The sequence below is a fragment of the Patagioenas fasciata genome, chromosome 1 (assembly GCF_037038585.1).
Source record: "Patagioenas fasciata isolate bPatFas1 chromosome 1, bPatFas1.hap1, whole genome shotgun sequence".
NCBI lineage: Eukaryota > Metazoa > Chordata > Aves > Columbiformes > Columbidae > Patagioenas > Patagioenas fasciata.
Genome location: NC_092520.1, coordinates 72,508,385 through 72,523,656, shown reverse-complemented (window position 1 = coordinate 72,523,656; position 15,272 = coordinate 72,508,385). Strand labels below are relative to the sequence as shown.

Genomic DNA, 15,272 nt, shown 5'->3' with positions numbered 1-15,272 from the left:
TTCTCTAAGATACCACCTACTGAAAAATAAACTTTGTTCAGCTGATTAGATGTAGGGTTTCAGGTTAGTAGAGTTCTCTAAGTCTCTTCTGCACCTAGGAACTCTGCAACAAGTAATTGCACATTGCTTGGGAGAGATATAGAAAAATTCTTTAATTGATTAACTGAACTCTCCTGTTGTGTGAAATTATTATTGTGGTCACAGACAGTCTTACAGGCTCAGACATTGCATTTGCCACAATACCATGAAGTGCCTGCTTTACTCGGGATTTCACTTATTTATCATCAAGGTAAGTACAGACTGAAAAGCTGCTAAAAGCGACAGTCCTCTCATCATGTCACTAATGTACAAAATTCATTGGTGATTTCTCTACATTTCTGAGGAGAAGGGTGCAGACTGACAGAAAGATATCAATGAGTCACTAAAAATGGAGAGTAGATAATAAAAGGCAGTTCTTCCTTAGTACGTTCGACACCAGGTTCAACTTAAAGGGCTAAGTTTGGCAGGACACAAAATCTACGTAACAGACATATTCAGGATTTTTTTTGTTGTTTTAAACTTAGAGAAAAAAAGTCTTACGTAACTGAGCAATGGAAAATATTACTAGAAGTATCATTTTCCAGAAGAATTCTAAAAGAGGGTACTTATTTGTCTGTGAGTACACACAGCATGCACAGCAAGGTGATAGTTTTGTGACAATTTTTGACATAATCTACCACAATGAAGCTCTAGTTCTTCCTGTCAACTGGCACTGCTGTAAAGACAGGTAAATAATGGTGACTAGTGGGCACTCCAACAGATGCATTCAAAATACAGTTGCTTAAAACAATGCTTCAGAACTCATCTAAGCCAACATTAAGCACAATAAACTACATTTAACAATTTACATGTCTGCTATTATGTTTGTACTGCTGATTTACTTAACATGCATTCTTTTATTTATTCTTTTTAATCTACAAATATCTCTGCCAAGGTTATTACTACATGGGAGAAGAAAAAGGCTCAATATACTGTCTAGCTGTGTATTCATGCATAATTTCATAATGTGATTTCAAAAGCCACTTACTCCTGGAGACCTGTGTGCATTCTGCCTCTTTTGGTAATCAGACATTAGAAAGCTCACCTGCAAGCAGACTGCCAGCACAGGCAAAGAATAAAACTTTCTGGCCCACAATGACCGCCACTGGTCATTTAACACTGTAATGGTCAGTAATGCCCCAGAATTTTATGGGCTCGTTACTGGAAAGACTATGAAAAGTCAAAGGGCACATACCTCCAATGAGGGCATCCCTCTGTATGTAGTACAGAAGAGCAGGTCATGTTCTAAACAAGCGATTTTTAATTCAATTTAAATACACTACCATCTCTTCTGAGGTTTTGCCATTTCTAAAAACGTGGTGGGAGTCTCAAAATTATGTACAGGAACAAGTACCTCAAATCATACTAAGGTCAGCAACAGGTATTAAATTGCCTAAGATACTTTGGAAATCTTAGTACAGAGAAACATTACGTAGACAAAATATAATGTCTGGAGTAGATGTTATATTACTCAGCTTATCCTAACCTGGCTAGCACAGAGTACATGGCAGTAGCAACGTTAGTAGTGGGTGAACAGCTAAAAGGTTGCATTATCTATTTATTTATTTTTTTTATATCTGTTCTTTTAAACCTGCATCATTCATGAAGAATCCCTAAATTCTGCATTTATTTAACCAATAGCTGTATTAAAAAAACCCAACACTATTTATATTGACATAATAAATTAATGCTTTATTAAATAACAAAAAATATGGATTCATTATGAATTTGCACTGACAACATTATTTTGATTGGATAGAAAAATCAAGTACAGTTGAAAAGAGATAAAGTCTTTTTCCTCCAACCAAACCAGTATTTTGAATAAATCTTTGTGGTTAGGGATGCATGTTATCTGCGTGTGTAAGGATGTGTAAACTGAAGTGACAATTCTTACCCTCTGCTATCATCCATCAACCTGGAACTTTCCTGGTGATTAAGTATTCGAACCTGACTGCCACACAGTCTGAATATGAGTAGGTCCGATGTGAATACACCACATGTATAGCTAATAGCTAGCTAGATACCCAGCTTTAAGGCTTTCTTACCAAGCCTTCAGACTTGGACTTAAACAACCGTGTAATCCTTTTCAACAGTGTTTTCTAGTAATTATTTTAGATCTATAATGAAGAAAACATCAGTAGCTACATAATGATGTACCTGTAAGTTTTCGCTGAATGTCAGTATCATTTCATAATGAAACTAAGCAATTATATAGCATGACCAGTAGCAGCAATTACATACCATACTCTGAGGAACTAACTTCTATAATCCAACAAAATGAAATATTTTGCGGGGCTCAGGATGATTTGGGGAAGTCACATTCTTGTATTTTACTGATAAGTTTAAAAAAACCCCAAACTGCAGCTCTACCTGTTGGCACAATCCACTTCGGCAGCCCAGGTGCTTTTGTCCTAGGTGGTGCTAGTGTGGTTTTACTGAGAGCTGCAAAAGAGGTTAAAAAGAAAAGAGGAAAAAAGTTCAATGAGAATAAAACCCAACAAACTGTTATGTAATGCAAACAACTCCACATTAGAGAAAAAGAAGTAACATTTTCTGTTATGATACACACAGTTTTGGCTTCTTCTTCTTTTTTTTTTCTTTTTTTTTTTTTTAAATTTGGAAAGGCTTTACTTCTAGACTGATCAATTGAAAGAAAAATACACTTTTTTTCAACATCACTTAAAATTCCATTGAGAATAGGTGAAAATAATTAATTAATTAATCTCCTCCCCATCCCAAACTGAATAAACAATCATTACCAGGTCTGGTCTGTGATTTATCAGATGGCTTTGGTCTTGGAGAAGTGTGACGTGTTTTATGAGGTGCTAAAAGAAATAAGGGTCAGTTTATATGTTATTTGTAAAACGAAAACCAATAGTGCAGTGTAATTTGCCAAAAAAAGGTCCATGCACCAATGCAATAAAGCAAAATGGACATATGAGAATTCAATGAGTTCAATCCAAAATACACGCTGAAAATGCTAGTTTCTTTAGTGGTCAGATGACTCCATCGTGCAGTCTGACCAGTTACATTCATGTTTAGGTTAAGGAAAATATATAAAATATTTACAGCCAGTCACCAAACTGTATATAGATACAGGGTTAGCTCTGCATGGCCTTAAGACATTTAATTAGGTTCTGTAGAAAACAAACAAAAAACCTCAAAATAAAATGCCAGACTGAATCCATTGCAAATCAAGTAGTCAGATAAAACCATGAAAAATTAATATACTGCTGAGAAAATAACTGGAAGCATTAAATACAGACACTGTGTAGAGTTGCTTAAGCATGGCATTATCGTGAAGGTTAAAATCAAAAGCCTTCAACCTTTTCTTATTGTCGTCTTTCACTTGCCAAATAATTTTGATATTTTGGTTATTACAGAATCTGTGTGAATCACACTGAAAACTGAACACATAAGCAGTCACTGTCATATTGTACCAAATTATCAACGTCTGTTGACAATATTTGCAATACTATACAACTGAGGATTGAACTCAGCACTAATACTGTTTAAAAGCTTCATATCATCTTTGAGGCAGTACTGATTAAACCTTGACTTTTAGAGCAAGGAACAAAAAATATTTGGTAAGGGGAAAAAATTTTGTTCATGTTATATATTTAAAGCAGTTTTAAAGTTAATATCGAACAGACCATTAAATCTTAAACTGTACTGATTTTACTTAAGATCACAGAATCACACAGAATCACTACAGACTGTCAACAAAACAATTTAAGAAAATCCTAAAAATCACCTGTATGGAACCGTGGAATTTCAGTTGCTAGAGCAGTTTTGGGCTTGGGTGAAATCTGGTATGTTTCATTGGGACCTGAAAGTGGAGATATTATTGCTTATTAAATCAAATGCAAATGATTTCTCTTTGAACATAGGACATCACAGGTGGAAGGGAAATTCAAATTGTCTTTGTGCAGACCATAGACAAAAAGAGTCAGTGCTAGAAACCTGGCTGGAAATCATGCTTTTATACAGATAAAAGACTTTTCCAGACTGAGAAGATATATATCTTGAGTAAGTCGGTCAAAAGAAGATGACCAGGTAATGCCTTTTTATACAACTCCTCAGCCTTGTACATGAAGTACTCATTTCTAGAAAGAATTACATGAACGAAAAAATGGCTAGAAAGTCCAAACCAGCAAAATTTTGTACATGCACTGGAATGTGACTAACAAATGAACACTGCATACAGATATATTAAGGTATTTCTGTTGTTTAAAGTGTAAGTTAAGTCATATTGCTGAAGCAGAGAAAGTAAAGTTTTATGAAAAATAAACTGACATAATATTCTCATTACCCAAAGTGACTTTGGACCCATCAACAACATGAACAGTTATAAGGTTAATTGATCCCAGGTGTGTCGCCCTTGGAGCTACAAGAAATAAAACATTTTTCTGTGAGAGGTAAAATTAAAGAAGTTGGATTTCATTAAGGATATGTGTCCTTTGTTTCCTAAAAACCTATCTACACATCTGCTAAGACAATTTTGACAGACATGTGTTCTGATTAGGCTGGATGTATTTTCATGCTGACAGCCATACAGTGCAACTATTCTGCCAGGCTCCCCCAACTTCAGAACAAATGCCCTGAAGGTGGAGTTCTGACAGTCTTTGGTCTTTCTCACACTGCATGTATTAATTTACACTTTTTCTAAAAAACTTCTAAATGCCTGTAGTAACGTATTTATCTTTCAGATATTCTTCCTTCACTCAAATTTAATTGAATTTAGTGGAAGATGCCTAAGTTACAGGATGAAAAAGAGAGGCTGACAGGTAGAGGCATCCACCACACGTCTCTTTGTCTTTCAGAAACAAGGTTAAAATATGGAGGCTGGAAAGTAACCTACTTAGGGGCATAAAGTGCAGTGGGCTAAATACTGCCATTTCTTGTTAGCAGCTTTCCTAACAGTATTTTGTTTTGCATATGTATCATTATAATTATTTAAAATATAAAAGGAAAATGATAAACCTATAAATTTTGTTTTCTAAAATTCTTCACCTAAAATTAACTTTTTTGTGGTAGCAAAACATGGCACTTATTAACTATGACATGACTGGACATAGTTCCTACTCAACTGAGACTTAGAATGTAACTTGGTTACTTAACAGAAAGCTTTTCAAAACAAGGCCTTTAGAAAATAAATTTTTTTTCTGGACTGTTCAGTTTGGTTTTCATAGCAATATATATGTACAGTTCTTGAATGAATCAGATGCCCACTTAAATTTTTTTATGGCTGTATAAAAAGGGCTAGAAATCTAAGGGGAAAAAAGGGGGGGAATGATAAACCCATTCATTAACCTTATTTGCCTAAAACGCTATCAGTTTGGAGGGTAGATCTGAGATTAAGAAAGATTGGGAATGACTTTTTTCTTATAATCAGGTTGTCACTCCTCCCTTAACAATTCTTTTAATTTTTATGGAAATATTTTACACCCAAGGCAAAGCTGAGGCACCATCTTCTTTCATTATAACTATGAATCCCTAAATCTACTGCAGTTATTGCAAAAAACCCCCCCACTGATATGAAGAAAGTACTTGTACTCTTAGCATCTATCTTGAACTGAGATTCAGTAACCTGAGTTTCAAAAGTACTTGAGAAATTGAAGCAAATAAATATAGGGTAATAAAATCTCCCCAAAGAAAACAGCTTATTGTAGTTGGCTACAGTAGTATATTTTTATTAAAATCAGTAGAATTCCTCACATTCCTACTACCCACCAACTCAACAAACAAATCTTAAAAAACCCAATCAATGCAATTCTTGGGAATTTTCTTTGATATAATTTATTAACATACTCCGAACTGAAAAATTATGCTAATTTCTGTCTACATGCCTGTCACATGACTGTACTAGTGAATGACAGCAAAAAGGGTAACTAAGGCAGTGCCACACTAACACTTCTGAAGTTCTTTTAAAGTTACAAACTTTAAATTACCAGGTTTCGTCTGTGGTACTTCTGGCATGACAGATGTTTTGGGTTTGGAAGGAATGAGCAGTGTTTCTTTTGGAGCTGAAAGAAAAGGAAAAAGATTCTAATTGTATTCTTCTGGAGTCGTGATCCAATGCCATGTTTAGCCCACAGAAAATGCATGCCTCAAATGCCTGAAAAAAAGACAATAACAATTCCATGGCTTCCTGGAACCTGAAATAAAATGACTTTCAAAACCACAGTTCTAGCACTGTGCTGTAGAATAAGTTGAATTAATGGCTAAAATTATTGCTCCAAAAGAAAAGTTAGACCACGGAATTTGATTGGAGATCTGACAAACAGGCTTCTGACCAGACATGAGCTGTAGGCTATTTCTGCTTTACATCTAGGATAGAACTGAGACTTGTCTGTGTTAAGAAACATGCATGTGTCTAAGCAGAATGAAGGATGTTACACAAAATACCACGGCAGAGCATGTTCTCTAGAAATTTCTCCATTGAAGAATTAAAAATACCTGCATCTTAACTTCAAGGAAATTTATTTACCCATTGTTGCCCTTGAACGCTGAGTAGTAGTAGAAGACTTTGTAATAACTGGTAGTGGAGTTGTCTGATGTACTGCTGTTAAGGAGAAAATGTGAAGAATCTTAGAATATTAAACTGTAATAGAAGCAAAATAGCATTTGCACTATTTCTAAAACTTCCAAATTGCTTTAAACTAAAGAGTAGCAGAATATGTCAAAAATCAACTGCTGACAGATATCAATATCTTTCTATTAACTTCTCCTATACATTCCTGATATAACAAGAATGGGAAGAGACACAGCCCCCTGTAACTATTTTTAAGATTACTTTTGTTTCAGTATAGCACACCAAGTCGGTTGCTAACTATACAAGCACATCGCAAAGCAGTTCTCTTGCTTTTTATGGATAAAACTACAAAAAAAGTGCTCACAGAGAAGCATCTCTGATTACCAGGAAGTAATCAGAGAGAACTTGACCTATCTGCACAAATAAATTTTTCAACACCCACATAACTACGTTTTAATCACCATTTGCTATATGTAAGAGAAAGGTGGAAAAACATTTTTGATGTTATACTACAAATCCTACTCTTATTTTCAGTGTAGTTTTGACATGTGTTGAATTGACTGATTTAAGTGTAATGCATTTGTTTCAGCACAAAGCCAGCTATGAATAATTCCATTAAAAAGCACAAAATAATAGCTTCTTCATCTCTTAAAACCTGAGGCTAAGGGAAAGAATGATTAAACACAAAGACACAAAATTAAAAGAATGACTCCATTACCAGGTCTGGTGTGCGGCACTCTTGGTTTTTCAGTTGTTTTTGGTTTGGTGTGAACAAACTGTTTTTCAGTTGGAGCTGAAATAAAAACAAACAGCACTTGGAAAATATTTGAATAGACACACTGCTTTCACTGTACACAAGGAACATAAGCATGCTCTGATCTGTAATAAGGCAAATTATGTAAGTGTAAAGCTGAAAATCACTCAGTCATAATTCCTGCAAAGAAAGGAAAAGAAATTAAATGGCCGCTGACACAGACGTCCCCCAAACCATATGCAAATGTATAACTTTGGATGAAGCACTGAAGAATATGGCCAGTAAAGTAATGGGACAAAAATAGACAGTAGTAGCCTGCATCTTCCACATCTGCCATACGTGAGTATCTGAGGACAGGATCTGTTTTTCAGTGAACCCTTTGTATCACACTTGATTTCTAAATTAACTTCTTTGTTTTTATGTGGGAAGTATTCAATCTTATTATCTTCATATTTTTCAGTTAAAATTTCTTGACATGTAGAAATCAGATACTCGAAAAGGTGATCTTAACACTTGCTAGTCTTTGATCCACACCAGTGTGAGAGGTCCTCAAAATATCAGCCTTAGCCTGTGCATTCTTCACCCCCTTGTTCTGAAGAACCATTTTCTACATATGAATATTACATCATGCAGCTCTGATGTGTATGACAGGTCACACAAAGTTCATAAACCTATATAAAGATATATCAAATGAATACTAACCTGGGTATCAATGCATACAGGGAATATAAAGATAGAAACATGATTAAAAATATATTTCATTTCCTATTTTTCAAAAAACCCCACCATAGTTTGAAGATTATGAAATGGCTATTGATAATTAATGATACCATTTAATTCTCAGAAAATCATGGTCAATGTCTGTCTCTGAAACTGGGGACAGAGAACCGATTATTAACAAAGATTGCTCAAGCAATCCTCACGCTGCCCAATACTGCTTGGATGCATTGAACCTTATTTGGTCCTCATCTGACATTTAAGTTAAGAAGAAAGAATTCTCAATTAACGTTTCATATATTTAAGCAAGTTTTCCCAACATGGATGAGTTAGCAGAGAAGGTAGCATTAAGAACTACTATTTAATCTGGAGGGTGACATAACTGGTCTGTTTTCAAATATGTTATGCAATAGTTGACAGCTTAAAACCTTCTTGCAATTTTCTTCTGTAAAATTATACAATGAGGAGAGAAGCAGAAGAGTATTTTAGGATGGCAGTGTCCATATTTCAGATGCAACATTACAGGAATAACTATCTCCTCTTTAAATAAAGTTTCCTTTTATTGGAAAATATATAACCTCTGAACAAATTATATCATCCTGACTGAAAAGGCTAGAAAACAAGGAAAAGAAACTTCAAAAGTAAATGAGCTCATGTATTATTAACCTTATCAAGACCAAAGGGCAAGCAAGTATCTGTAAGAGAGTAAAAATTCATTATTCATTTTTTATATCGTATAATGAGCTCTCTCTAAGAATATATTCTTTAACAAGAATTAAAAAAAGGTTAATTATTTATGAAATACACATTATTACCCAATGTTGCCTTTGTTCCTTCAGGAATATGAGGAATCATAGTAGTTTCTGGTTCATGGAAGGTTGGAATGATTTCTGTTGGAAAAAATGCTCAGAATAATTAAGAGATTCTCCCTTTCCCTCCCACTCCCTCAAAAAAACCCTTCAGCACTATACTATATCCACCAGGAAAGGGATATTTCAAAACAGCAGTGGGCATGTACCCTTAGAGATTTATTGTTATGAAGAGTTCATTTTTTTTTTGTTGTTGTTTTTAATATCTAGATACTGAAAAAATAACAATAACAACCCTTCAGTGAAATCACTGATTGTCTTATGTAGGTCAGTCAGATTTCTCATAAAGAGTCTCCTCATTGAAATACAACTGAAGTGATTTCTCAGTCTAATCTGGATGAAAAGGTGGAAAACAAAGGAAAAGCACTGCAACTGCTTCAAGAGTCTTCTCTCATAGGAGCTTCCAAAACATGATGCAAACAACTAAAGCATGTTGCTGAGATATAAGCTGTGAATAACTTGTCATTGATTTAAACATACAGATAACTATTATTTCTTCTTCTGGTAATATCTGTATAATGTTAAAAAAAAAAATCTGGAACTGTTGTAGTTTCAGTGGTACAACTTAACTGCAGCATTGCAGAGGTTTCTTAAGTTAGAATGATACCAAGGTAACAGCAAATGTACTCTCAACAACTCCCCCCACTGCTGGCCCTGAAAGCAGTTGCTCAGTTATCAATTGCAACTTGACAAAAGACCAGATAATTTACCAGGTTTTCTGTGTGGAGCATCTGGGATGGGAGGTGCTTTGGGTTTAAAGGGAGCATGTTGTGGTTCTTTAGGAGCTGAAAGAAAAGACCTTTTTTAAGGGTTTATACTCTTCAGAAATTAGGTTTATTGCATGCCTCATGCTTGCAAAGAAAAACAAGATCCTTACTTGAGAGACTGAAAAACTGAGTATCAGATACATAGAGGAATTTAAAGAGAAAAGAAAATAATGAATGAAAACACGGGTGGAAAATTCATGAAGTAAGCAAAATCTGGAGTCAAGCAACTAAAACTGAAAGAACACAGACAACTATAGTGGGCATGTTTCCATCTGTATTTCAGAGTTCATATCTGCAATACCCATGGCATGCCTGTCTCCTATAAGTGTCAAAGGAATGACAAAGTGTATGAGGGTGCAAGAAATTCTCTGTGAAGACAACAAAACAGGTATGAATCTTTCAGTACCTGAAACAGAGAAGAAATAAGTTCAACGAGAGGAAAAGAAAATAAATTAAAACCACAAACAGGTGATAAGTGAAAAACAGACTAACGAGATATCATCTTTGGTCCAAGGAGTAGCAGCAAAAAACCAAAAATTACCAGTCCAAGGTAACATCTTTACCTGTTGCTGTCTTTGGCTGTTCACTTGTAAATGTAGTAGTTGCCAAAACTTCATAAAAACAAGAACGTACACAGAATTAGCGATAAGTATATGCAAAAGGGTAAAAATACTCCCTTTTGCATGACTGATTTATTTTCAAATTGGAACAAATACTTTTTGTTGTTGTTGTTTTTAATTAGTGAATATACACTCACCCAAAAGGAAGGTTCAACTGATGTTTTCAGAACCATCAGGAATTACAGAAGTTTGGCAGTTCACTAGTATGTAAGTCCCTATTAAGTATATTTTTAAGGATCAAATTCCATTACCAGGGCACAAAAACATATGAGTGGTTTCAGTTACAGATATTTAGGTTCATGCATGAACACCCTCAAATGTTTTCTCCTAAGCATCTTTCAATAGGCACAGAAGAGATGCAATTTCTTCCAAGAACGTTATTAGAATGTTTGTATGTTGTCTACCCTGATATGTAGATTATTAATCAGTGAAAGCTGTCATGTGGCTGAAAAGCATATACAATTCATTAAAACTCAGACATTGAAAATAGAAAACAGCTCTGTCTTCCTTTAAACACATAATTGACAATAATTAGAGAATCTATTTGTTTGTAATACGAGGAGATGTTAATCAACACTTGACTCACTGAGAAAAGACAACCCAAAAGAAACCCTGAATATTCTAGCACAACAAAACAAAAATGTATTTACCAGGTTTTGTGTGTGGTACATCTGGACTTGGTGATGCTCTGGGCTTGGAAGGAACTCGCCGACTTTCTTTTGGACCTTTTGAAGATGAGCAAAGTTTTGAACATATTATTGAGGATGGCGATTCAACATGTTATGATTTTCCTGAAAGGAGTTAATTTTCTGCAAAGAATTTTTTCAGGAAGTATTTCTTCCATTTGAAAATAACCACAGAGATCTCCTGTCAATGCAATCAGTATTATGTTAATGCAGAGACTAAAGACAAAGTGACTGCTACAGTGCAGTGCTGGATTAACTCTCTACTCCTCTCAGCTCTATCAAACAGAGCTTTCTATAAAGTAAACTGCTGTAGTTCTAACAGTTTCCCTAGTTGTGCTTCTCAAGTGTTTCATATTCAAAAAATCTGCTGCTCATTCAAATCAGCTTTGCATTAAAACAAAATCTCTAACAAAGCAGTCTAAGCAGAGGAGAGGTAGAAATTTACCACTAATTTTGAATAGATAGAACTATTTCCAAAGTTTTTGGAACAGGAGAGTACTGTAATTTTACACTGGTAGATGAGTAACTAGAAAATACACATACAAATACAAAGTTATTGACTTATATAAATATCTATCTTGTTCCAGGATAGTTACATAGCAAAACTTGATTATAACAGTAAAATACAGCCTATTCAATAAGTATTTGTGTACCTTCAGATAACTCATAAATTTCTACTATGTTCAATCAGATAAAACTTTCATGCACTAAAAGGAAAAATGTTGATAAGCTTACTTGCTCTAGTTGGAGGAACACGTGGACTGGGTGATGTTTTAGGTTTAGAAGGCACAAGATGTGTATCTTTAGGAGCTATAAGAAAGAAACTGGGTTATACCATAATAAAAACTTCCAAGGTATAAGTGTTCACTACCACCCATAACAGTCAACAAAAACAGAGCAAAGATTTGAAACAAGGATATTCTATGAAAGTGATACAAAAGAGAAGGTTTTTCAGCATCAAAATAATCAACTAAGTATTGTCACAGAATTATTTGTTCTATTTAAGAAGACTTAAAAAGATAAACAAAGAAGAAAACTAAGTAACTTCAAATACAAAGGCACCACTGCTTTGTAATGGAGGTTGTACTGGAATGATTCACAGTACCAGATTTAAATAGAAATGTCTTAGTCAAATAATCTATTTGTCTCAAGGAATCACGTAGCTTAAAGATCAATTAAGTGATTCAGTTCTGACAGTGGAATTGAGGTTGAGTGCAACAGAATTATTGTTCAGACCTCTATGAAGGACTGAATTTCATTTAGTAAAACAGGAGGGGTAGGGAAGCAGAGAAATAAAACTCATAGCACTCAACTCTGCTCACTCAAACTAACTATAACGGTGCCACCTCTACAGTATGACTGAGAACACGTAAGTTAGGATCCTCTTCAGATCTGCCCCCTGCCTCTTATCATTAAATATTGAAGGAAATTGGTCTATGTTATGTGCATAACAACTTGAAAGGCACAAGGATGCTCCTCAATTGTTTTGTAGAAAATAAGAAAAGAGCTGTTAAATTCTTAAAGCACATACAAAGAAAGGTGACAAATTTTTGCAGGTCTACACTTAATGATTTGTGTTGAAGAGGAAAGGTGGCATGACTATTCAAGCAAGAAAATATTACCTGCTGTTGACTTTGGTTTCTCAGTTCCAAATGTAATTGGTTCCAGAACTACATTAGTGTGATGAAAATAAAAACCAAACAAAACCAACAAAACAAAAAATTAAAAACAAACAAACAAAGCCAAAAAGACGCAAAAGAAGTATTACTAAGAACAATCAAAACATTACAGTCAGTACTTCCACAGTGACCATACCATCCCTGCTACAGCCAATGACAGATGGTCACTCCTCCTTGAAACTCAATACATGTCAGAGTATTGTGCCACTCAGAATTGCTCCCAGTTCAAGGCAATAGCTCCAATACAGAACAGAGGCCAAATATAAATCCAAAGCTTTTGTAATAAGCCACAAAGAAATTGTGGGTGGTTTTTCACTGTCATACACTTTCCTGACTTAATTTAAGGTTTTGATTGAAACAACAGATGCAGACTTATTGGGGGAAAAAGGAATCCTAGTTGTCATCTTTCTGCCCATTTCTCCAGCAGCACCATCTAATTATGCATATACCTTGGATACCCAGCACTGGGTCTGGCTGGGACAGAGTTTATTTTCTTCATAGCACACCCTGTGGTAGCCTGTCTTAGATTCGTGACCAAGGTAGTGTTGATAACACACCCATGATTTAACTACTGCTGAATAGTTCTTGTTAAAGCATCAAGGACTTTGTTTTTCACTCTGTCTGCAAGCTAGGGGTGGGCAAGATGCGAGGAGGGGACACAGCTGGAACAGGTGAACCAAATTGACCAAAGGGATATTCCACCTCATATAATGTCATGCTTAGCAACAAAACTGGGGGGTCTTTCCAAAGGACCCATTGCTCCTAGACTGGCATTAGTCTACAGTAAGTGGTTGCCTTTGTAGGGGGTTTTTTCACTCTTTATATCCTTCAGTTGTGAACCTATCTTTATCTTGAACTGTGATCTTTTTTTTTTCCTCTTTCACTCTTGTGATTCTCTCCCCGAAACTGTGGGGTGTAACGAGCAAGTGGCTAGTGAGTGCTTAGTTGCTGGCTAAGGGTCAACCCACTGTAGCACCTCATGAAATTGCTAATCTGAGTTAACTTTCTTCCTTCGCCCTTAATTAGCCCAGGGTTATATATTGCTCTATTCCAAGACGTGTAAACAACATTATGGAAAGTATCACACACTCTTAAATCTCTGAACAATATAAGGGCTATGAAAAAGTGAACTAAAGCAAAAATTAATGATTGTGTCTGAGAAAGAAAAAAAAAACAATATTCAATTTGAGAAATACAGAAAAAATCCCTTCCTCATTGCAATGACACCCCTCCTTTCCACCTTTGCTTTCCCAAAACCCATGCAAATTCACAAAGAAAAGACCTGTTTTCACTGAGAACTGCAGAGAAAGTGCCCACTGTTTCAGTGACTTCAAATGTAAAAAAGAACTGAAGATAGAGGTTTTAAATTTACCGGTTTGCTTATAAATTCCACATGTCATGACATGTGATACTGGATCTTAACCCACAAGGAATACTCAAACACATATGTCCAAGGGATACATATAAACCTGAAGCTCCACTGATCACAGTAGAATTTGTAAGAGACAGGTATCAATATGATAAGATAAAGAAATGATGTATTTACCAGGTTTGGTTTGTGGCACCTCTGAAATCAGTGGTGTTCTAGGCTTGGAAGGAACACGCTGTATTTCCTTTGGAACTGAAATTAAAAAAAAAAAAGCAACTATTAAAATATTTCAAGAACTGAGACCTACAGATGGCATAATATTAAAAATGAACTTTGGGACCCTCTGGAAACACAAAAAGCTTGTATGAACTTGATGGAGAAATATAGATGTCTGGTACACAAACAAACAGTGCTGATGGAGAACCTCTGTAACAGGATAACATAAAGCAAGGCCAGTATGGACGGACTAGTATAAAAGATGAAGCAGCACATGACAGAGACACGTAGTCAAAGGTAGATTGTGGTGCTTCCACCCACTTTATAGAACACATTTGTGTAAGAAAAAACAAACAAGATGATTATGAATTGTAAGTGTAAAAATCACTATAAAGAAAGCCTTTTAGAAGGACTAAATTTGAAAGTAAAAAAATATAACAGGGAATTGCAATGAAGATGTACTTATGATGCTTGGTGTATACTGAGAAAAAGCTAAATGGGATGATCCCTCATAGGTAAAACTGTTACCTATTGTTGGTTTTAGCTGATCAGTTCTAAGGGTTATAGATTCCAGGACTGTATCAGAAACAAAACATAAAAGCTATTATGAACACTGAAGAGAATAATTCCACTTACAATTAGTATTACTTGTCTAGTAACTGCATTTTGAATTAAATACTATATATACTGTTTCATACAAAACCTGTTATATTAAATGAAGTATCTGAGAAAGCAGTGTAAGCTGAAACACAATGTGAGATTATCTCTCTCCTGGCCTTCAAAGAGATATCCAAATATGTACCACTCCCTTATTCAGAAAATGGCTTTTTAGTGACACAAATCTCTTTCCTTTGTGGTGTATTTCAAATGGAGTTTATACATATAACTGGAATCAGAGACCACTTGCATGTTTTCTGGATGCTATATTATTAAAGAGCATTACAGCATGTTGCATTGCATAATTACATATTTCAGCTCTAAA

General features: G+C 35.1%; 1 protein-coding gene across 34 annotated transcripts in view; it reads right to left on the bottom strand.

Annotated features, from left to right (window-relative positions):
* ABI3BP (ABI family member 3 binding protein) overlaps positions 1-15,272 on the bottom strand; it is a 162,178-nt gene that overhangs the window by 38,246 nt on the left and 108,660 nt on the right. For 27 of the 34 annotated variants that reach the window (XM_071808637.1, XM_071808643.1, XM_071808640.1 and 24 more), the window contains 15 exons: positions 14,819-14,866; positions 14,252-14,326; positions 12,649-12,696; positions 11,762-11,836; positions 10,991-11,065; positions 10,284-10,331; positions 9,664-9,738; positions 8,900-8,974; positions 7,332-7,406; positions 6,569-6,643; positions 6,030-6,104; positions 4,391-4,465; positions 3,833-3,907; positions 2,838-2,903; positions 2,449-2,520 (listed from right to left, as the gene is read on the bottom strand). In XM_071808637.1, coding sequence (XP_071664738.1) covers positions 2,449-2,520; positions 2,838-2,903; positions 3,833-3,907; positions 4,391-4,465; positions 6,030-6,104; positions 6,569-6,643; positions 7,332-7,406; positions 8,900-8,974; positions 9,664-9,738; positions 10,284-10,331; positions 10,991-11,065; positions 11,762-11,836; positions 12,649-12,696; positions 14,252-14,326; positions 14,819-14,866 — 1,032 coding nt within the window. The remainder of the gene's footprint in view (positions 1-2,448; positions 2,521-2,837; positions 2,904-3,832; positions 3,908-4,390; positions 4,466-6,029; positions 6,105-6,568; positions 6,644-7,331; positions 7,407-8,899; positions 8,975-9,663; positions 9,739-10,283; positions 10,332-10,990; positions 11,066-11,761; positions 11,837-12,648; positions 12,697-14,251; positions 14,327-14,818; positions 14,867-15,272) is intronic. The other 7 variants (XM_071808648.1, XM_071808699.1, XM_071808746.1 and 4 more) reach the window with 4 other exon arrangements.